The 23157-nt window shown below is 34.3% G+C and overlaps 3 protein-coding genes and 1 non-coding gene across 4 annotated transcripts; 3 read left to right on the top strand and 1 right to left on the bottom strand.

Moving 5' to 3' along the window:
- Positions 1 to 2131: 2131 nt before the first annotated feature.
- LOC112717789 (serine/threonine-protein kinase 52-like) lies at positions 2132 to 4322 on the top strand. The gene is made up of 4 exons (XM_025769729.3): positions 2132 to 2436; positions 2649 to 2927; positions 3116 to 3769; positions 3858 to 4322. Exons 1-4 carry the CDS (start codon positions 2278 to 2280, stop codon positions 4068 to 4070), a joined length of 1305 nt encoding a protein of 434 aa, XP_025625514.3. The 5' UTR covers positions 2132 to 2277; the 3' UTR covers positions 4071 to 4322.
- A 5665-nt stretch (positions 4323 to 9987) lies between these two features.
- Positions 9988 to 13102, top strand: LOC112716076 (mechanosensitive ion channel protein 10). The gene is made up of 5 exons (XM_025767930.3): positions 9988 to 11701; positions 11814 to 11934; positions 12052 to 12345; positions 12438 to 12640; positions 12725 to 13102. Exons 1-5 carry the CDS (start codon positions 10182 to 10184, stop codon positions 13023 to 13025), a joined length of 2439 nt encoding a protein of 812 aa, XP_025623715.1. The 5' UTR covers positions 9988 to 10181; the 3' UTR covers positions 13026 to 13102.
- A 58-nt stretch (positions 13103 to 13160) lies between these two features.
- TRNAD-GUC (transfer RNA aspartic acid (anticodon GUC)) lies at positions 13161 to 13232 on the bottom strand. Its single transcript has one exon. It is a non-coding gene; the product is annotated as a tRNA-Asp (tRNA).
- An 18-nt stretch (positions 13233 to 13250) lies between these two features.
- On the top strand, positions 13251 to 15151 carry LOC112716074 (NAD(P)H-quinone oxidoreductase subunit U, chloroplastic). The gene is made up of 5 exons (XM_025767929.3): positions 13251 to 13708; positions 13799 to 13860; positions 13953 to 14042; positions 14230 to 14373; positions 14985 to 15151. The coding sequence occupies exons 1-5, from the start codon at positions 13429 to 13431 to the stop codon at positions 15078 to 15080; spliced, it is 672 nt and encodes a 223-aa protein (XP_025623714.1). The 5' UTR covers positions 13251 to 13428; the 3' UTR covers positions 15081 to 15151.
- The last annotated feature ends 8006 nt before the right edge of the window (positions 15152 to 23157 follow it).

Here is a 23157-nt window from a genome sequence, read left to right as displayed (position 1 = left end):
ATTATAAATCTAAAATTTAAATTTAAGCATTAAAAATAAAATTAATTTTTTATATCTTATTCGAGAAAAACTCATATAACATTTTTCTTTTTTTAATAGTTAGATTTTTTCGTTACTTATTTTAATATTAATGCTTTTAAAAGTATTAAAATGCTTGTTTGTAAAAATTCGATTTTGTTTTCAATTGTAACACATCTAAAATTATTAAGTGATACAAAAAATATTTCTGAAACACATCCAAAATCATAAATCAAAAATTTAAATTTAAACATTAAATATAAAATTAATTTTTTTTATATCTTATTCGATAAAATTCATCTAATATTTCTCATTTTTTATTATTTGTTGAATTTTATCGTTACTTATTTGAACATTAATGCTTTTAAAATTATTAAAATGTATGTTTGTAAATATTGGTTATTTTTCATTTATTACACATCTAAAATTATTGACTTATATACAAAACATGTTTGAAACACATCCAAAATCATAAATTTAAAAAAATAAAAATTTTTATTAAGCGAAAAAAGACTCACGAATGAATTCAACCAAAAATTTTTTAGAATTTTGTAAGCAGAATTACCAGAGACAGAAGAATTGCGATGTGAGAGAGGAGACAGGGGAGGCGCGGGAGAAGGGGGCGGTTGTGCGTGGCGCGAGGGAGGAGGCGCGGGGGAAGAGACCATGGATGGAGAGGAGTCCATCGATTGAGGAGGCGTGGGTGTGCGCAGGGAAGTGCGCGTCGCGGGGAAGAGCGTGTCGTCCAAAGAGGAGATCGTGGCAGAGGAGTGCGTAAGGAGAAGACGAAAGCGGCCACAGATGAGGAGGGGGAGGCGTTGCAGCTCTGGATCTTTACGGAGCGAATATTTTACTATTAAGATGGTTTAAGATTTATTTTAGAATTTTAAATTCAAAATTTTGAATTATAACTAATTTGATTTTTGGATGTGTATTTAAATTGTAATTATAATATATTAATAATTAAATATATTAAATTTGAAATAGAAATTTAAAATTTAAATTTAAATTTTAAATTTCAGTTTTATTTAGTTTGTATTTTGAATGTGTATTTAATTTTAAAAAGACACTAAATCTATTTAAAATATTTAGATATGTTTATTTTATTTTTTTTAAATTATTGTAATAAAAGGCTGAATATTATACAATTTTTAAAGGATACCTAGTTGAAGTGTCTTCTGGTTAGCATTAAGTAACCAGTGACTAACCACTACTTTGTTTTTCTTTTACTATAGCTAGCTAGAGTTAAGCATGCAACAACCACTCTAAATAAAGCCTCTCCTATACTATGTAACAAATAACAAAGGATGAAGGAAAAGGTTGGGCCGGTAACATAAAATTAGTGTTTATATTTAACTAACGCAACCCTTGCTTATTGAACAAAAGACAAAGATTAATTAAAGATAGTGTAATTGTATAGTGATTGTTGATCCCGAGGAGAGTGTTTGGAGTTTCCACTAAGGTGTTAAACCCATTTCACTTTACCATACAAAGTACAAATAAAGTGAGAGAAGGGGGTGAAGATGATGATTTTGTGTCTACTACTGTCTAGCTTTACATAAGAATCTCTTTTTCTGTTTCTGCTTCTCTTGCCATTCCCTTTCAGAACCCAAACTTCACACTCTTGCTTCCAGTGTGCAAGTTACATCTCTTCACTGCTTTTTACGCACTTGTTGGGAGCAAATTAAGATTGAAAGAACTATTTGTTTAACATTTTATCATTTCGGTAGTAGAAGATGGATTAAGAAGTCCTAAAATATGTTCCAAAAATATCCAAGTGCTAAAACTGTAGGAAGATATGGTTAAAGTTGCCGCTTTAGAACTGTTGTTTTTGAAAAGAGTACGTTAAGTGAATTTTTAATGCATTATTAATTATTTAATTCACGCTCACCACTTGCATTGGCGTTTTTCTACAGTCAACACTCTGCTCCGCTATGTAATACCGTTTTCAATTTAATATATATATATATATATATATATATATATATATATATATATATATTATCCATTTTTTAATTCACAATAACATAGTGATAGATAGAGCAATTTCTTGAATTTCTTAGCGTACTAAAGAATTGAATAGTTCAACGTTCATAAAGAAGTCCGTCAAGATTATTGTCGTGAGGTATTTGGCATATGAATGAAACAATAACCTAAGCTTAATTATGGTACGGTGAATGCATATATACTTAACAGTTAACACGAATGCAATTACAATAGAATCCACTCAGATAGAAGAGACAACAATTGAGCAGAGAAATGAGTTCTCCAACAATTCAGTCACGGCAGTCATCAAAGGTGGTGAGGCAGGAGCCACCTCGCGTTGATTCCGGTGGATGCTGTCGTCGAGTCAGAACTGTGGAGTCCACTACCTCGCCCTTGGACCTTCAGCAGCGCTATGACAGATTGGATGCTAAGGTACACCTTATTATTATTATTATGTGAATTTTTAAATCTTTTTCAATTCTTTTTTCAGAATTTCATATATCTTTATATAAGTTCATGATATAATGGTGATTTTCAATTTTCATGTTTTATGGGCCTTTTGTTATTGGGCTTGAATTATGATAAAGAAATGGGCCACTGTAATAGTCCATGTATGCTAGTTAGTTATTTTGGCTGCTGTGTAGGCGGCAGGGCTGGAAAAGGAGGTGCAAAGGCAAACAGAACTACGAGCGATGTATAGGAAAAGAATGGAAAGGACCCAAGACTACCTAAGGTACTGCCTCCAAGTTGCACAAGAAAAAGGAATCTTAGGCCTCATTGTCCAAAACAAAGGCGAATTTCAGCAAGCAATCAACTCCACTCCACCCATCCCTCCCATCCCCACTCCACCTCCTCACCACCCCAATCTTGCCACCATTATTCATGAAGCCAAAATTGCTGGATGGTATATTCATCCAACCGAGGTTAGTAGTTAGTACTCACTAAGTACTCATTGTTTTAACGCTAAAAAGTTGTGCTGTTATCTTCACGTAAATAATGTTTTCATACAGTTTCAATTATCCAACCTTATAATAAATACAGTTGACACTAAATTTTCACCTTTTTTTGAATAATGTTTTATATATATCATTTATTAGACATGATTGAACAGATTCAGTTGGAAGAGAAAATAGGGCAAGGAACCACCGCAGTGATTCACAGAGGAACATGGCGCGGATGTGACGTGGCAGTGAAGTGCATAACATCGGAATTCTTCAACACAAATGCAAACGGGGTCGCATTCTTCGCTCAGGAGGTAGAAACCCTATCGAAGCAGCGGAACCGTTTCGTTCTCCACCTAATGGGCGCATGCCTTGAGCCACCTCATCACGCGTGGGTGGTGACGGAGTATCTTAACAGCACCCTGAAAGAGTGGCTGCACGGGTCCGGCAGCAGGCGAAAGGGAAGAGGCGTGCCACTTCCTCCGTTGAAAGAAAGAGTGAGCAAGGCATTGGAGATCGCACAGGGCATGCAGTATCTCCATGAGCAGAAGCCAAAGCTCATTCACCGTGACTTGAAGCCTAGTAACATTTTCTTGGACGATGCCATGCATGTTCGTGTTGCTGATTTCGGACATGCTCGCTTCTTGGATGACCATGAAATGGCTCTCACTGGAGAAACAGGAACATACGTGTATATGGCACCTGAAGTGATAAAATGTGAGCCTTATAATGAAAAATGTGATGTGTACAGTTTCGGTGTCATACTCAACGAGCTTCTAACAGGAAAATACCCCTTCGTTGAGACAGATTTTGGTCCCGCCAAGGTATACATCATCATCACCACTTATTATTACTTTATACAGTTAATTAATCATCAATTTAATTAGAAATATTATATACTTTTGTAATTAGATTGCAATGGAAGTAGTGGAAGGTAAGCTGAGGCCAATGCTTGCATCATCAACATCATTAGGGAATGAAAATGATGGTTATGATCACCATGACCAAGTGCAAGTGGAGGAACTCATTGATCTTATATGCCTTTGTTGGGACGGAAATCCATCTAAAAGGCCATCATTCGCAACTATTACTCGCACCCTCAAAAGCTATGTTAATTATAAATAATGTATGTCAGTCCAGCTTGTCATTAGAGAAATATGTCAAGTAGTGGGAGTGGGGAGGATTCAGTAATATTATCTGTAGATCTAACACAACAACACATCGTACCTCATTATTATTCATTCATTTATTCTCTCCACCGTGGCCATGTTTGTCACTTTTTGCTGCGCATCTTTGTTGAATCCAGTGATACTCGCATGACATTAGGATAAATCTTTTTTTTTTCAATAATAAAATAATACTTAGTTTTTTTTTTAATTCTCTTTTAATATCTGTTATTTTTCTATTTTGTCGACTCGATGTTAATTAAAAGAAAAATTAATTTCTTAGCAGAATCCCTTTTCTACATCAATTTAAACCATTTAAGTAACTTTTTAAAAAAATTGAGAACCTACTTTTTTTTTTTTGCAAAAACTCATCCAATATTTCTTTTTCTTTTAAATTATTTTCCCCTCATTTTAATTTTTTATCCACTACTTTATTGGTTTATTGCTAATTTAAAAAAAATCTTTGGTAAATTCTTAATCAATTAATAATTTTTCTTAAGCATGTGCAGGTGGAATAATACAGTCCATAATGTCAATAACCATATAACTAAGATGCCACTGGTCGATGGCCTTGGCTGTGGCTACTTGAGTTGCCATAAAGGGGACAAAATAAAATATATAAATGTTTCACTCAGTGGTTCCTAAATAGAATTGAGAAATGAAGTTTCTAGAATGGTTACTGATCAGAAGTTCATAACCCAGCTAGATTTCAAGCGCAGATGATGATTTTTCCGATAACATACGACAATGATTGGGTTAAAAAAGCAGCATAGTGGAGACACCACTGACATGGGTCTCGAAATTTGACAAGGGAGGTGTCCCTCTTAATAATTTAGAGTCACTTTTGTGGCTATTGATAAGGATTATATCGGGTTATTTTATCTTAAGCATGCTCACAAAAAGATTTCCTTTTTAATAAATTTAAATAATGTGTAATAAGGTCATACATTTCGGCCTTGCCTAAGACTGAACAACCTATACTATCAAAATATTGTATGCAAGTTCGTAAGATAGCTTTTTTATTAAGATCTGAGTTTTAAAAGAGAGATAGAAAATGGGAAATAAGAAGTCTAAGGTTTGAAATTAAAATAGAATGGATTGTGATGATTATGGAAATCCTAATACTAATATTAAAAAGATTTGGTTGAACGGAAAGTAAGCAGTGCCATTACTTTATTAGCTGTTGCTTGCTTAGTTTTTCTTCTTCTTCTTCTTCTTCTTCTTGCCGCTGCTGCTTCATCCTTTGAGTCGGGATGCAAAGCCACTCTATCCCTCCACTCCCGTTTCACATTCTTCTCTGCTCTCTTCTCCTTCCATTCATTTTCTTCTTCCTCTGTTTTCTCTCTCACAAAGCATAGCTCTTGTTATTTGACTTCATAGTTGAGTAAACACCCAACCCGGTCCCTGTCCAATTTTCATAAGGACAAAGCGATCCCTGTCCAAAAAAAAGGTACGTTCCGGTCCCTGTCTTTGCATTCCGTGAGACATAGCGGTCCTTCTGTGCCTTCCGGCGTTGAAAACAACCGGAATAAGCATACGTGTTACTTAACGGTGATGAGCTGGCTGCCAAGTGTTCTTGAAGTGCCAAGCTGTCAATTTAAAAATGGACAGGGGTCGATCTGTCCCTTTCTCCCAAATAAAAACGATGTCGTTTTGTGTGGGGGATTAAAATGGTGCGTAGAGTACATGCCTTGGGTTTCCATTTAACCCTTCTTCCCTTTCTCCTAATTACAGAAAACCCACAATCTTTTCATGTTCCCTCTGAAGACTCTCTGAAGACGACAAAACGACAACGCTCTACCTGGCTGTGGAGCTGAGTAAGACGCTGACAGTGTTGCTGACAACGCTCCAAGTGAAGCTTCAGACGGCACTACTAACGGACTCCCTGACGACGTTGACAGACCTTTCTTGTGCAAGTCTTCAAGGTAAGTAACAGATTATTCAAATAAAATATTAGTTACATTGTGTATTGTTTAATTAGTTTTGAGTTTCTGAGTGTTTGCATTTTTTGTTTTCTGGCTTGGTGTCGCCTAACAAAGATAGAGTTTGGTTAGGGTTCAATGTTGCTAATTTTGGGAGATTTTGCCATCAAGAGAGATAGATGTTTTCCTTTCCTGCAATGGAATTCATATAGAAAATAGGGTTCAATGGAATTCATATACAGTTTGCAAGTGAGTTTAAAATGCATCGATTTGCTTGTATTAAAATCACAAACTCTGTATATAACAACAAATCTGACAGATATATTATCTTTATTCAAATTTTAATATTATATATATATATATAAACATTGTTATGATTAGTGTTTATAAAAGAGTTCACAGCAATTTTCTATTAAAGTTTAAGGCAAATATATACCTTAGCAAATGTTTATGTACTCTATTAAAATTTGATTTTTTCGTGAAACAACAAACCAGTAAATATATACTTACATACTTTGACTATATTACATCATGCATAGTAGTGATGTTGAAATTTTTTTCTTGTGTCTCCATATATGTAATACTTCATTAGAATATATACCTACTTTAACTACATGCACTCAATTAAAATATATATGTACTCAATTAAAATCACAATTATTTATATAGAGGTTGTAATATAAAATATCATTTATTTTGTTTGTCTCAGATGGATGATTTTATGGTTGTTCCTGTATTTTATCATGGAGGAAGTTTCAAGAGAAATTCAGAGGGGGTATTATGTTATGTTAATGGAAAAGTACATAAATATCCACCCATGGATTTAGACTATATTAACTTTTTTGATCTAGAAATTTTATTTAAGGAGTTAGGGTATACAACATATAAGGAGATGTATTGGTTTGACAACACTGCTGATGACATGGAAACTGGGCTACATGTTATTAAAGGTGATGCTGAGATAAACGAACTGAGGAATGCTCAGAAGAGAAATAAGGGTAAAAATGAATTTTATCTTTACTTTGATCACCCGATAGATGTCCCTGAAGTTGTTGATGATGGTGTGGAGCGTGATAATGTTGTGCTGAGTGAATCATCATCATCTTCAGATGATGGATACGAGACCACAGAAGATGAGCCTTATAAGCCTCCTCCTTCTGATTTTGAGGATACAGACAGCAGTGATGAGAGTTTGGAAAAGGAAAAAAATATTCAGAAGAAGAAGAAGAGACTTTCACCTAAAAAGAAAGCTAGACATGGCCCAAAAGTTAAAGATAAGACTGGCCCAAATGTGGAGGTTGGGGTTGGTTCAGGTGGAAAGGATAGTATGGACACAGCTAAGAAAAATTCTGTCCAAAAAAAGTGCCTTTGCAATTTGTAGAGTCAAGCCAAGCTAACACTCAGCAGGTATAATCCAACAAGTGATGACTCACTTTCAAAATATATTTAATATGCTAACTGTCTTTTATATATATATATATATATATATATATATATATATATATATATATATATATATATATATATATATATATATAGTTAAGGAATTAAGTGTCCTAATTAGTTGAGCCTTCTTGTGTTCCAATCTTGTGATTTAATAATTAAACAGGTTCAGCAAACAGGACAGAATAAGTCAACTGCCAATGCTGAGGAAACTACATTAGATGCTGCTGTGAGTTTATGCTAATTTAGGGTCTTTATTTGGCATAACACTAATTTATTTGTTATCCTAACAGTTATGATTTATGGTAGGCTAAGGCAAAAAAGAACAAAAAGAAGAAACCCAAAACATCTGCAACAGGACAATCAGTGAACCATGGTCAAGAGGAAGAAATTAATGTCTCCCAGTCTGCACCCCAAGCAGATGAGGTAAAACATGGTCCTAAGTTAAATTAGTAATCTCTATTTAATTTAATTATGACCTTTGCTATGATCTTCTCATACCTTATTATTTATTGATATGATTTGTTTGACTGAACTTGTTTGATGGCCTTATTCTTTATTGATATGCATTGCTGGTCTGAATTATGATCTTCTCTGAGGATAGCCTGCAACAAAATTCAACACCAACTCTGCACCATGCTTTAGGGAGAAGCAACCAATTGTGAGACCTACTGCTCCAACAAACCAAGGTGTATCAACAGGAGTATCAGCTAAGACCATGGCTGCAGCAACATCAGGAACTGCATCAAGACTTTTTAAGTTCATCCCCACTCCAGGGATTAGGCCTCCTGACAAGAATTGAGTATTTGATATAGTTTAAAAGTTTGGAACTAGGAAGAAAACATAATTTGGACAATAACTTGTGGGCACTGTGTTTATTTTGGTTATCAGATTACTTTCTACGACAACTATGTTGATTAGGGACCTTGTGTTGCCCTTACTTTTGTTATTATATAATTAGATGCTAAGACATGCAACCAGTGATATAGTTGGTTGAATACTCTTTTGGATAACTATATTATTAAGGGCTGTTATGATGATTCCCTTATTCTATTATTATGGTATCATGTCTTAAGTTTCAATTTTCAACAGATGGCTTCTGACTTTCTTCAACAAATTCATAATGCCTTATTTTATTACAAAATCATGTATACTACTGCAGTCTTTAAAATTGAATAAACGAACATATAAAAACAAAACCAGCTTAATTATATTTATATTCATTCATCAAAAGTGATCAATAGCAACAAATGCCATACCCTAACCAACTTAACAACCAAGATCACCATGTTTCACAGTACTTCAGAAGTAACATTTGATCTATCTAAACTACACCACTAAACAGGTTTCTGACTACAATTCCAGCAACAAATGCCAACATAACACATCCAACACTACTGCATCTAATTTGACTAAAATTCAATCTAGCTTTCTTCAAATCAATTTCTAAGCCAACCAATCTTTCCTCTAGCTCCCTAACTTTGTTATCATCTGCAGAAGAATGATCTTCTTTATGATTCTGATTCAGCTTCAAACCTCCGAACAAAAGAGTCTTCGCAGCATCCTCATTGAATGATGCAACATAATCATCAAGCCAATAAAAGTATTTGCAATGAGGTGTTGGAGTCTACAAAATAATATTCTTTATTATGAATCTATTGAAAAACAGAATGAACATAATTTTAATTCTTGATAAACCTACCTTGAAGTATGACCATCAATGAGAAACAAAGTGAACAAAATTTTAAATGTTAATAAACCTACCTTGAAATATGGGCATCGAAAGAATAGTCTGTTTGGGTTCATATCGGTTCCAGACATGAACAAAATTGCATAAATTCCACAATTACACTTTGGGGCAACCCACTTCTTCTTCCACCTTGATCCCACACTCCCAGTAACATTCAAACTCCAACTTGATTCGTTTTCATCTCTCCCACTTCGCCGATTTGATGTCGATCCACGTTCTTCACTATGAACCATGCTGTACTAGGGTTTACAGTCGAACACAGTGATACATTTTCAGAGTATATAGTGAAGTAGCGCAGCATTTGAACCTCCCATCCCACACAAAACGACAGCGTTTTTATTTGGGAGAAAGGGACAGATCGATCCCTGTCCATTTTTAAATTGACAGCTTGGCACTTCAAGGACACTTAGCAGCCAGCTCATCACCGTTAAGTGACACGTATGCTTATTCCGGTTGTTTTCAACGCCGGAAGGCACAGAAGGACCGCTATGTCTCACGGAATGAAAAGACAGGGACCGGAACGTACCTTTTTTTTGGACAGGGATCGCTTTGTCCTTATGAAAATTGGACAGGGACCGGATTGGGTGTTTACTCCTTCATAGTTCATACTTCATACATGTCATGTAAGCACACACTGTGACACATCTCAACTCAAAAAGTCTCAATCTCTTTACTCAAATTCAAAAGTCGGTGCTGAAATTCTTAATCTCCTTTTCAACTTTTAACTATTTTATTTCATCTCTCTCTCTCTCCTCACTTTCACTTGATCACTTTCCTAATTTCGTTATTTCTAAAGAAAATAGAAATAATAAAAAAAAAAACTCAAGCATTTAGAATACTCTGTTTTTCAGTTTCCTCTGTTACTTGGGGATCATGAAATATGTTACACGGTCAAAGGTATGGTTTTGATAAGCAAGTTTATTAATTTGCACCAAAGCCTTCTTCATTGTTGTTGATGAGAATAGGGTCCATGGATGCTAATAATAACAACAGCAGTAAGCAACAAGGTCCTCCAAAAGGCGGTGAAATAAGCATGTGGGAGAAGCAAACAACAGCAGTGGTGGTTGCGATTCCAAGCGAGAGCCAAGATTCCAAAGGGGTTACTGAATCTTTGACACCAAAGCATAGCAGTAGAGTTGACTCCCCTCTCACAATGCACAACAACGACAACAATGATGCTGCTTCAGTCTATGGAACCACAAAGTCACCACCTTTGAACTGTGCTTCCCCTGAAATAAGGTTCATGCCAAGCCCTAACAAGCCCCCAAGAATTCCCAATTCAAATGCAAACCTTGTCAGAAGGAAATCACTTTCAAGGTCAGTGTATTCCAAACCCAAATCAAGGTTTGGTGAACAGCCTTATCCCATTGATGGTTCTGTTTTAGATGACAGTAATGTTAGTGGCATTTCAACTTTGCAAGAACAGTTAGCTGGTAACTCACCGTATAGGACCTCATTCAAAGCATCATCGCCTAATAACAAACCTGGGACTGTTAATAGAACAGTTTCCATCACTTCCGTGACTCCCAAGACGCCTTTGATGGCGTCTCCCGGTCCTGCCGGGGAGGATGAGGACGAAATCATTTACAAGAAAGTTGAATTGAGTAAAGAGAAGCGTAAGAGAGTGACCACTATGGTTTTGATTGAATGCTTTGTGTTTGTGTGCCTTGCTGGTACCTTGATAGCTAGCTTGACAGTTGAAAAGCTCAGGGCGACGATGATTTGGGGGTTGGGGATTTGGAGATGGTGCGTTCTTGTGTTGGTGACATTTTGTGGCATGTTAGTTACAAGATGGTTTATGCACCTTGTTGTTTTCTTGATTGAGATGAACTTTCTGTTGAGGAAAAAGGTGCTCTATTTTGTCCATGGACTTAAGAAATCTGTTCAGGTCTTCATTTGGCTCGGTTTAGTTCTTCTCACATGGGTGCTACTAATCAATCGTGGCGTGACACGATCTAAATTAGCCTCGAAAATCTTGGATGGTGTGACATGGACTCTTCTTTCCCTTCTACTTGGAGCATTCTTGTGGTTGATAAAGACATTGCTGCTGAAGATTTTGGCATCGAATTTCCATGTCAAGTCTTTCTTTGATCGGATTCAAGAATCGATATTCCATCAGTACATTTTGCAGACTCTGTCTGGGCCTCCGCTTATAGAAGAAGCTGAGAAGGTTGGGGGATCATTAAGTATTGGTCAATTTAGTTTCAAGAGTACAACAGGTAAAGGTGGCACAAAGAAAGAGGTTATTGATATGGCAAAGCTTCATAAGATGAAACAAGAGAAAGTTTCAGCCTGGACTATGAAGAATTTGATAGATGCTGTGACAAATTCAGGTCTGTCCACGATCTCTAATTCACTAGACGAAAGTTTCGACGATGGAGTGACTGAGCAAACTGATAAAGAGATTACAAATGAGATGGAAGCCACTGCTGCCGCCTATCTCATCTTCAGGAATGTTGCTGCCCCTGGTTGCACGTAAGTATAAAATATGCATTTTCACTTCTATTTTTCTGAAATAGTATTTGTTCTCCAATTTTTGGTACTTGCCTCTCTTGCTGCTCCTAAAGAGTTCTCCACTTATGAATAGGTATATTGATGAGTATGAACTGAGGAGGTTTATGATCAAGGAAGAAGTTGATTTAGTATATCCTCAATTGGCACAAGCAGAGACAGGGCAAATTACCAGAAAGTCATTAGCAGATTGGGTGGTAAGGACTTCTAATTTTGTGCATCTGAAAATTTTTCGTGTTTAATTGGAAAATATTTCACTTTACAACTAAAAGCAATTTCACTTCATAATGTTTGAAATGTTTATTGTTCATCAGTTGAAGGTATATCAAGAACGAAAAGCATTGGCACATGCCTTAAGCGATACCAAAACAGCCGTAAGACAATTGAACAAACTTGTGACAGGGATCCTAGTGATTGTGACTATAGTAATTTGGCTTCTACTGATGGAGATTGCAACGACAAAAGTACTTGTTTTCCTCTCTTCGCAGCTAGTACTTGCCGCTTTCATGTTTGGAAATACATGCAAGAACATTTTTGAAGCTATCATCTTCGTGTTTGTGATGCATCCATTTGATGTTGGTGACCGATGCGTTGTAGATGGCGTGGAGGTAATTTATAGAGGCCGAATTTCGTTTCGTTTGACAAATGAATTAGATACTATTAATTATTACTCATGCCTTCTGATCTGATACTCTTGCAGTTATTGGTTGAAGAAATGAACATACTGACAACAGTGTTCTTGAAGCTGAATAATGAAAAGGTGTACTATCCAAACTCAGTCCTTGCCATGAAACCAATTAGCAATTATTATAGAAGCCCGGATATGGGTGATGGGGTAGAATTTGCCATCGATTTTTCGACGCCAGCAGAGAAGATCGGTGCACTGAAAGAAAAGATAAAGAGGTAAGATAATGATTTCCTCTTGAAAATGTAAATGAGTAGATTCATGAGATTCTGATGTGACATAATAATATCATTTTGAATCAGGTACTTGGAGAGGAATCCACAATACTGGCATCCTAATCACGGGTTAGTAGTGAAGGAGATTGAGAATGTGAACAAGATTAAGATGGGTGTGTATGTGGTGCACACAATGAACTTTCAAGAGTTTGGGGAGAAGAACAAGCGAAGAACTGAACTGGTGATTGAATTGAAGAAGATATTAGAAGAGCTAGATATCAGATACAACCTTCTTCCACAAGCTGTTCATGTTAGCCATGTTGAATCAAATACAAGTCCACTCGAGATAATGAGGATGATGTTGGTGTTTGTGTGTGTTTCTAATTAGCAATTTTACTTGTACGTTTGGTTATGAAATTATGAATTTTGGATCGTTAGGTTATGAAAAGAATTTCTTTTCCACCATTGCACTCATCCACGGTAAAAAAAAAAAAAATTGAAAAAAGATAAAAATTTAATAAAACGCCGTTGCCGGAGATCGAACCCGGGTCACCCGCGTGACAGGCGGGAATACTCACCACTATACTACAACGACTTTGTTGATAATTGAGCTAGTTTGAAATTATTTAATAATACATTTTTGTAGTGGTATCTAAGAGATAACTCATTCATGGCACAGAACACTTGCCTTATCCAATCTCCTCCCCAATTTGATTTAATTTAATAAAAACAAACTATAAAAGATCTAAACAGAAATTTTAGCTCAGGTTAAAGGTTGAAGGTTGAAGGCAATGGCCGTGTCAACCACCACCAGCGCCACCGGATGCATTCGCAGTAACATTATTATTGTTCCAACCAACCAAACACAGAAAAGCATAATAAGTTTCACATTATTGAAACCGCGCAGATGCAGATATTGCATCGTGAGAACTAGTTCCAACGATGTCTCTGCAGAGATCAGTGCCACAGAGCAAGTTGATGCAGAGACAGAAGAGAGTTCCATTGAAGTTCCTGAAGAATCACCGTCTTTAATCTCTGCTCTTAACGTTGAACGTGCTCTCCGTGGCATACGTAAGTGGATCTTGCTAATAATAATTTTAATTTTATTGCTCTCTTTAAAAAAGTACATTTAATTCAGGGAGATATAGTTTAGGAGTGCAGCAATTACAGACGCAGATCATTACGGTAGACTTGGCATTCCTAGAGATTTTCCAATTGACAAGGTGAATTAATTAAGAATCACCGGCCACCTTGTTTTCTTTTTTTTTCTTTTTATTAATATCTGTGTGTCTTAAATCTTCATGAGACTTGACAGGTTGTAGTTGCATATAAGAACAAGGTTCAGGAACTGGAGGGCCAAGGTCTAGAGGAAGACGAACTTAACAAGAAATTGGAACTTGTCAAGGTCAGATATACACTCTCTGTATGAAACAGTTTCTATATATGCATCAAATCACATAATACTGCATCAGCAAAAAATAACTACGTTATATATGGACAGCAAGAATGATTATCCAAAATAAATATTTATATTCATACATATTTGAGTGACATTATAGAGTGATGATTTAATTGCAAGGTATTATGTACAGGAATCATTCAGGATCCTATCAACGGTAGATGAAAGAAGAATATATGATTGGAGCTTGGCCAGAGCGGAGAGTGCAGACACTTACATTTGGCCCTACGAGGTTGACAAAACTACACTCACTTCAAAAGAAGAACCTCCAGCACAGGTAATAATAAATAAAGGGATAATAGTCAAATGAGTTCTGGAAGATAACATATTTTTAAATTTATTTTTGAAAGATTTTTTTAATTAAATTGATCTTTTAAAAATTATAAATTAATCATATTTGTCATCCAATCATTCTATTAATAATTTTTTTAAAAGATTGATTTTGTAAAACCTTAATTAATAACATATATAATACTTGATATGTCTAATTAAATATTAATAAAATATGTTTATGAAAATTTATTAATTTAGTTATTTTTTTCCATTATAAAAATTTTATTCCTAATATGACCTAATGACTAAATTAATAGATTTTGGTAAACATATTTTGTCATGTCTAATTGAACATATTATGTGTCATGTATTCTATCAGATAATATTTTACATTATCAATGGTTGACAAAAATTGTGTGTGAAGTAAGTGAAGGACAAATATGATTATTTCGTAATCTTTGAATGACTAATTTAATTAAAAAAATTTCAAGGACGAATTTGAAGAATGTCTTCTCTTTCAGGGCTATCACTATTAACCCAATAAATAAATAATATGGTTTCCTCTTCACTGACCGAATTAGTTGTTATCTTTAATTATTAATTTATTTATCACAGGAACCAGAGAATGTCCAACCAACGAGACTAGTTGGATACTTCATATTGGGATGGATCGTGGTCTCATTTGTGGCATCTATTGCACTAAACTTGTAGAAAAATCTTCACTAAACTTTTTATATACACTCCCGAAACAATAATATAATGTATGATTATTTTAGTGTTAACCAATGCTGTCTGAATTTGATCTGAATCTACTAAATTCGGCTCACTACAAATTAAGACATGTTTACAGTACATTGTAGCTAGCTAACGTAATATTGCAACTAAGCTTAATTAATTAGGATGCGTAAAGTTAGCTCAAAATTTTGACATAATTGAGCAGAGAAGATTTTGTGGAATATTGTTTCCTATTTATGTTTGCATTGTTGCTGCATAATGCCTAGAGGCTGAGCATATGGGCTTCATAGGCTCTATAGTCAGAAGATTGTGAAAATGTGTCCCCATAAAGAATTCATGGTTATGTACGTTCATAATCGTATAGCATAGCTTTTATGGGAATGAATTATCTTAATTTATTTCTCTCAATTGTTTCGTCAAATGTGATATTTTATTATTTAATATCTTTTTTTATATATATTTTTTTACTCCTATTTAAAAAATATATGATGAGAGAGTACATTTAACAAAATAAATGAAAAAAGAAATTAAGATAATTCATTCCCAATATTTTAAGAGAATGATTTATTGTTTTGGTTAATGAAAAGAAAATAAAAAAATTTTAAAAAAAATGTGACTGAAAAAAAAGACAAAAGTAGATTGATTCAAGTAAAAAAACTTTAAGGTAAAAACTCATATTTATTTTCATACCATGGTTAAAAAGAAAAAGACAAATCTATTTTATATAAACAAACCACTAATTATTTATTTAAATTGGCTAAGTATCCTAATTAAAAAGACAATGAAATTAGGTGTCTAAACTTTTTTAAATTAAGTCTTCAATCAAATTGATCACGTATTTTTTTTTTGTATGTATGTGTTGCCGTTATTTCTTTTTATTTTTTCTTTTTCCCCCTCCTCCTTTTTCTTTTGTCAATCATCGTCGTCATCGCTGTTATCGCCACTACCGCCTTGGTCATCTTTTTCTTCTTCTTCTTTTTCAATGTCATCTTCTTCTTTTTTTGTTTAATTTCTTCTCCTTCTTCTTTTTTCTCTTGGTCTTCTTTCATTATCATTATTATTATCATTGTCGTCGTCGCCTTTTTCTTCTTATATATATATGTTCAGCGCAGAATTTTTTTTTACATTAAAAACCAAGAAACCGAAAGAAAAGTAAAAAAAAATAAAAAATAAAAATAATACCCCAAAACAATCAGCAAAGACCTTTGAGACTACTTCCAAGAGAGGGTGGTTCCAAAACTTCTCCTTATAGTTTTGGTCCAGAATCAAATTAGCCAATCCATCTGCTACTTGATTGGCTTTTCTATAAACATGCTTCAAATTCACCTTCCAGTTTCGATTTAAAAGATCGATAATTCTCCTTATGGGCCGAGTTAGACTAGGATAGATGTTGGGAGAATTTCGAATCAGTTGCAAGGATCCTTTAGAGTCAGATTCAAGAATAAGAAATTTAATGTCTTTACTCCAGACAATTTTCAATTCATATAGGATCGCTTCTATCTCAGCTTTCACCACTTTGGCGCTAAGGAGTTGCTTTCCAAAACCATAGATCCAATTCCCTATTTCATTCCTTATCATCCAAGCAAGACTAGCTGGTCTTGGATTACCTCTCGACACACCATCTGTGTTGAGGTTAAACCAATTTTTTGGAAGAGCATACTAGATTATGTGCAAGGCTTCATTTCAGCACAGAAATTTTGATGTACAATATTTAAATTTTAATGTACAACACAAAAAATTTGGTGTCTAATACAGAAATTTTTGAAGGACCACCTAAAACATTGACACCCAACTAACAAAATATGCACGTCACATAAATTTTGGTGTACAATACAAAAATTTTGGTATACAATACAAAAATTTTGGTGTACAGTACAAAAATTTTTAGATGACTATATATTTAAAATATTGACTCACCCGACTAACAAAATATATTCGCAGCAAAAATTTATGTGGTATATATAAAAATGTCTATACTATCTTAATAAATTTTTACTATATCAATAAATATTTGTGTTTTCTAACAAAAATTTATATATTATAAAAATATAATTTTTTTTTGTTAGACTTATACTAATTTAATTCGACATTATTATAAAAATGGTTATACATATAGCATCATGATTAAAAAAAAATCTTCCAATTAAGAGTAACGATTAGGGGTGGCAACATGTATTCTACCCGCGGGTATCCAATCCGACCCCACTCGATCGGGTAGGGTTGTCAACCCGATCCGCAGCGGGTAGAATAGGGTGCGGGTTGGGTTCTCGTGCGGTCGGGTAGAGTGCGGGTTGAGCCTTAACCCTACCCGATCAACACACACCCTATATATGTATATGTTATATATTTATATAAAAATATGTTTTAAGTGCATGTTGAACCAAAGACCTCTCACTAAATGTAAAAGATCCTTAGGCACTAAAGAAGATCATTAATTGATTATTTAGTATTTTTTTACATAAAAGTCAGTTCTATTTTAAATTATCATGAAGTTATATAATAATTTTACATCTTTTTTGTAACTCGCGGATAGGGTCGGGTACCCGCGGGTTGAGAATGGATAGGGTTAGGGTTGGGATATTCTCAACCCGCGAGTAGGGTAGAGTTGAGTTTATATAAAAATCTCAACTTGCGGGTAGGGTTAGGGTTGGCTTCAAACCCTACCCTATCCTACCAATTGCCACCCCTAGTAACGATAAATACAAATATGCTATTCTTGTTAATGGTTACTAATAAATAATTAATAATTAATACTATTATCTACTTAATATACTAAAATTGGGTTTTTTCCCAACCTATGATGCACGGACCCTGACACGGACACGGGACACAACACGACACGGAACACGTCGACACACAAATTTTAAAATCTTACATGACACGGGACACGCATATATATAAAATATAAAGTATTTTTTAGATAAATTGTAATGATATTTTGATATTTTATTGATATTAAAATATAAATTAAAATTTATAATTATTTTTAATCTCTTATTTTAATTATATCAAGTATTTAAAATATTTTTTATTTTAATAAATAATAATATATACTATATCTAAATTTATTTTAAGAATATATGTTAAGAATAAGATTGAATATGCGGACACGTAATGGTATTTAGGTGTGTCCAGATGTGTCCGGAGAAGATTTTTTTTATTAAGATATGGATGGACACAGCAGACACGCGTGTTGGACGAGTATCGGTGAGTGTCGTGTTCGAAATGTGTCCGACACGCGGACACGATAACTCAGTGAAGTGTCCGTGCTTCGTAGCCCCAACTAATAAAAGTGAGGTGTCGATCCCCCGTGACTCCGTTTTCTCTCCAAAATGAATGCACTTTTCTCTATTCTAAATTATTTTATAAAAAATATCTTTATTATAATTATATTATAATTAATATTTAATGAATAATATATAATTATACTAATTTAGGAACATATCTTCATTATAATTATATCAAATCAATATTTAATGCATTACTAAACTACTTATCAATTATCAATTAAAAATACTTTTAATCATTTTAATAATAATAATAAAAACTACTGTAATATATATATATATATATATATATATATATATATATATATATATAGAGAGAGAGAGAGAGAGAGAGAGAGAGAGAGAGAGAGAGAGAGAGAGAGAGAGAGAGAGAGAGAGAGAGAGAGAGAGAGAGAGAGAGAGAGAGAGAGAGAGAGAGAGAGAGAGAGAGAGAGAGAGAGAGAGAGAGAGAGAGAGAGAGTTATTTAACAAAATTAATATATAAGGTTATGGAAAGTTCTACTAAATTTGACAAGAACAAAACGACTTACATAGAAATGGTTCTCATGGATAATAAAGTAAGTTGATTATTTTTCATGATTCTTTCAAGTGATGTTATTAGGTCTATTTTATAAATTTTTTGGTTCATATTTTAATATTTTAATAACCAGTAACATAGAATTTAATAAAATATAATTCATATATTTTTTATTTATGTATATGTATAGAATTATTTATGTATATGTATGTATATTAAAAAAAATACCGTAATATATATATATAAGGTTATGAAAAGTCTCATCCAAATTTGACAAGAACAAGACGACTTAAATAGAAATGGTTCTCATGCATAATAAGGTAAGTTGATTATTTTCCATTATTCTTTTAAGTGATGCTAGGTCCAATTTATAAATATTTTTTGTTATATTTTAAGTTTATTTGATAAGTAAACTTTTGTACGGAAATCAAAGACAGTGCGATTTTATAGATTTATAAGTGCTAATAGCCTTTATACTTATTTTGTTTTATAGTGTGATAATAACCAATATATTTATTTATGGATTTAACTATTACTATATTATTTATGATCATATTCAATATATATGTCTGATTTATTGAAGAAAGTAAATTATTAAAACCGATTAATAACTATTTTCACAACTAAAAAATGGATAAATACAGACAGATTTAGTCTTTATTACAGACGGATTTTTGGTTACCGACGAAATTACCGACGAATTTTGTCCCTTTGTAAAAGCCCCGTCAGAAATTATTTACCGACGGATTTTTTTCCGTCAGAAAATTACCGACGGATTTTTACTAGTTACCGACGGATTTTCTCTCTGTAAATTCTCCCTCCATTTCCTGAAGGCGACAAACTTACAGACGGATTTTCCGTCTGTAATTACAGACGAATTTTTAGACGAATTTTTTGTCTGTAATTATAGGCGAATTTTCAGACGGATTTTTCGTCTGTAATTACAGACAGATTTTCAGACGGATTTTCTGTCTATAATTACAGACAGATTTTCAGACGGATTTTCCATCTGTAATTACAGACGAATTTTCCGATAGATTTTCCGTCTGTAATTTAAACTTTGGAAAATCATGATTACAGACAGAAAATCCGTCTGTAAGATAGAATATAATTTTTTTACTTTTCTAATTACAAAATAAATTTATTTTCATACAAAATAAATATAAATTTAATACAAATTTTTCTCTAATTTGTATTCGAATATTTATAATATTTCAAAAAATAAACAAATTCATCGTATTATAAAACTAAAAAAATTATTATAAACAAGCAAGTCAATATAATTCAGAACATAAACAAAATGTATTATCAACTATAATCCTCAGTATATTGTTCAACCATACTAAATTTTACACAATTTTATCTAATTTTAAACAAAGTGATCGACTTCACTGTTGCCCATGTCATTCTCTGTAGGAAGTCCCACAGCAGTACCATTAGCCCTCACCAATCTCCACCTTTCAGGTGCACCCTACAACAACAAAAACCAACCATCCCCACCATTCATTTCTATTTCTATCTCATCAATAATCATACAAATCCAACACATTCAATAACACTAGAATTTCCAACTAAATAAACTTCAAATCAAGAGAAGGCCTCTCACCTACCAATGACAAGGTAACAAAAACCTAGGAATCATAACAATACATGAGCAACAAGTGAATCAAGCAAACACAATTGGTGCACGAAATTGCAATCACACCTTTGCAATCCCACACAACTAACCAGCAAGTGCACTGGGTCGTCCAAGTAATACCTTACGTGAGTAAGGGTCGATCCCACGGAGATTGTCGGATTGAAGCAAGCTATGGTTATCTTGTAAATCTTAGTCAGGATATCAGAGATTATCAGGATTGATTGTAAAAAGCAAAAGAACATAAAATAAGTACTTGTTTTGCAGTAATGGAGAATAGGTTGGGGTTTTGGAGATGCTCCATCTTCTGAATCTCTGCTTTCCTACTGTCTTCTTCTTCAAGCACGCAAGGCTCCTTCCATGGCAAGCTGTATGCAAGGGTTTCACTGTTGTCAGTGGCTACCTCCCATCCTCTCAGTGGAAATGTTCAACGCACCCTGTCACGGCACGGCTATCCATCTGTCGGTTCTCAATCAGGCCGGAATAGAATCCAGTGATTCTTTTGCGTCTGTCACTAACGCCCCGCCTTCAGGAGTTTGAAGCTCGTCACAGTCATTCAATCATTGAATCCTACTCAGAATACCACAGACAAGGTTTAGACCTTCCGGATTCTCTTGAATGCCGCCATCAGTTCTAGCTTATACCACGAAGATTCCGGTTAAAGAATCCAAGAGATATCTACTTAATCTAAGGTAGAACGGAGGTGGTTGTTAGGCACACGTTCATGGTTGAGAATGATGATGATTGTCACAGATCATCACATTCATCCGATTTAAGAACAAGTGATATCTTAGAATGGAAGCAAGCATGATTGAATGAAAAACAGTAGTAATTGCATTAATCCATCAAGACACAGCAGAGCTCCTCACCCCCAACCATGGGGTTTAGAGACTCATGCTGTGGAAGGTACACAAAGAAACGTGTAAAGTGTCATGAGGTACAGATACAATGTCAAAAGATCCTATTAATAGTAAACTAGTAACCTAGGGTATACAGAAATGAGTAAATGACGTAAAAATCCACTTCTGGGTCCACTTGGTGTGTGCTCGGGCTGAGCAATGAAGCATTTTCGTGTAGAGACCTTTTCTGGAGTTAAACGCCAGCTTTTATGCCAGTTTGGGCGTTTAACTCCAAGTTTTATGCCAGTTCCAGCGTTAAACGCTGGAATTTCTGAGGCTGATTTGCCACGCCGGTTTGGGCCATCAAATCTTGGGCAAAGTATGGACTATCATATATTGCTGGAAAGCCCAGGATGTCTACTTTCCAACGCCGTTGAGAGCGCGCCAATTGGGATTCTGTAGCTCCAGAAAATCCACTTCGAGTGCAGGGAGGTCAGAATCCAACAGCATCTGCAGTCCTTTTCAGTCTCTGAATCAGATTTTTGCTCAGAACCCTCAATTTCAGCCAGAAAATACCTGAAATCACAGAAAAACACACAAAATCATAGTAAAGTCCAGAAAAGTGAATTTTAACTAAAAACTAATAAAAATATACTAAAAACTAACTAGATCATACTAAAAACATACTAAAAACAATGCCAAAAAGCGTATAAATTATCCGCTCATCACAACACCAAACTTAAATTGTTGCTTGTCCCCAAGCAACTGAAAATCAAAATAGGATAAAAAGAAGAGAATATACTATAGACTCCAAAATATCAAGGAAACATAGCTCCAATTAGATGAGCGGGACTAGTAGCTTTTTTCCTCCGAACAGTTTTGGCATCTCACTCTATCCCTTGAAGTTCAGAATGATTGGCATCTATAAGAACTCAGAACTCAAATAGTGTTATTGATTCTCCTAGTTAAGTATAATGATTCTTGAACATAGCCAGTGTATGAGTCTTGGCTGTGGCCCAAAGCACTCTGTCTTCCAGTATTACCACCGGATACATACATGCCACAGACACATAATTGAGTGAACCTTTTCAGATTGTGACCCAGCTTTGCTAGAGTCCCCAATTAGAGGTGTCCAGGGTTCTTAAGCACACTCTTTTTGCCTTGGATCACAACTTCATTTCTTTCTTTTTCTTTCTCTTTTTTTTTCTCTTTCTTTTTTTTTTCGAAATTTTTTTTTTGAATGTATCCACTGCTTTTTCTTGCTTCAAGAATCAATTAGATGATTTTTTTAGATCCTCAATAACAGTTCTCTTTTTTCCTCATTCTTTCAAGAGCCAACAATTTTTAACATTCTCAAAACAACAAATTCAAGAGACATATGCACTGTTCAAGCATTCATTCGGAAAACAAAAATTATTGTCACCACATCAAACTAATTCAACTATTTTCAAGGATAAATTTCGAAATCATGTACTTCTTGTTCTTTTGTGATTAAAGCATTTTTCATTTAAGAGAGGTGATGGATTCATAGGACATTCATAGCTTTAAGACATGAATTTTAAATTTTATTAATTATGAATTAAGAACAAGACTCAAAAATAGATATAAGATGAGACTAAAAAAAATAAAATTAGAAAACAAAATTTAAACTAGGCTCCTAATGATAGAGGTTTTCACAGAGTTAGGACTCAACAACCTTGATTTTGAGAAGTGGATGCTCCCTCAGCTTGAGAGGAGAGCTTTTGGCGTTTCAACTCTTGGAGTTCACGCCCCT

This window comes from Arachis hypogaea, chromosome 10 (assembly GCF_003086295.3).
Source record: "Arachis hypogaea cultivar Tifrunner chromosome 10, arahy.Tifrunner.gnm2.J5K5, whole genome shotgun sequence".
NCBI lineage: Eukaryota > Viridiplantae > Streptophyta > Magnoliopsida > Fabales > Fabaceae > Arachis > Arachis hypogaea.
The sequence above is the reverse complement of the archived record's forward strand: the minus strand, read 5'-3'. Positions and strand labels throughout refer to the sequence as shown.

What these genes read in the sequence shown, in the direction of transcription:
- LOC112716076 (XM_025767930.3), top strand. Translation starts at nt 10,182, where the DNA reads ATGAGAATAGGGTCCATGGATGCTAATAATAACAACAGCAGTAAGCAA. An exon ending in GTTGCTGCCCCTGGTTGCAC is followed by an intron (nt 11,702 to 11,813) that starts GTAAGTATAAAA and finishes ACTTATGAATAG; the next exon opens with GTATATTGATGAGTATGAAC. An exon ending in CTGAAAGAAAAGATAAAGAG is followed by an intron (nt 12,641 to 12,724) that starts GTAAGATAATGA and finishes ATTTTGAATCAG; the next exon opens with GTACTTGGAGAGGAATCCAC.
- LOC112716074 (XM_025767929.3), top strand. Translation starts at nt 13,429, where the DNA reads ATGGCCGTGTCAACCACCACCAGCGCCACCGGATGCATTCGCAGTAAC. An exon ending in GAGATTTTCCAATTGACAAG is followed by an intron (nt 13,861 to 13,952) that starts GTGAATTAATTA and finishes GAGACTTGACAG; the next exon opens with GTTGTAGTTGCATATAAGAA. An exon ending in AAGAAGAACCTCCAGCACAG is followed by an intron (nt 14,374 to 14,984) that starts GTAATAATAAAT and finishes TATTTATCACAG; the next exon opens with GAACCAGAGAATGTCCAACC.
- LOC112717789 (XM_025769729.3), top strand. Translation starts at nt 2,278, where the DNA reads ATGAGTTCTCCAACAATTCAGTCACGGCAGTCATCAAAGGTGGTGAGG. An exon ending in GGTATATTCATCCAACCGAG is followed by an intron (nt 2,928 to 3,115) that starts GTTAGTAGTTAG and finishes ATGATTGAACAG; the next exon opens with ATTCAGTTGGAAGAGAAAAT. An exon ending in CAGATTTTGGTCCCGCCAAG is followed by an intron (nt 3,770 to 3,857) that starts GTATACATCATC and finishes TTTTGTAATTAG; the next exon opens with ATTGCAATGGAAGTAGTGGA.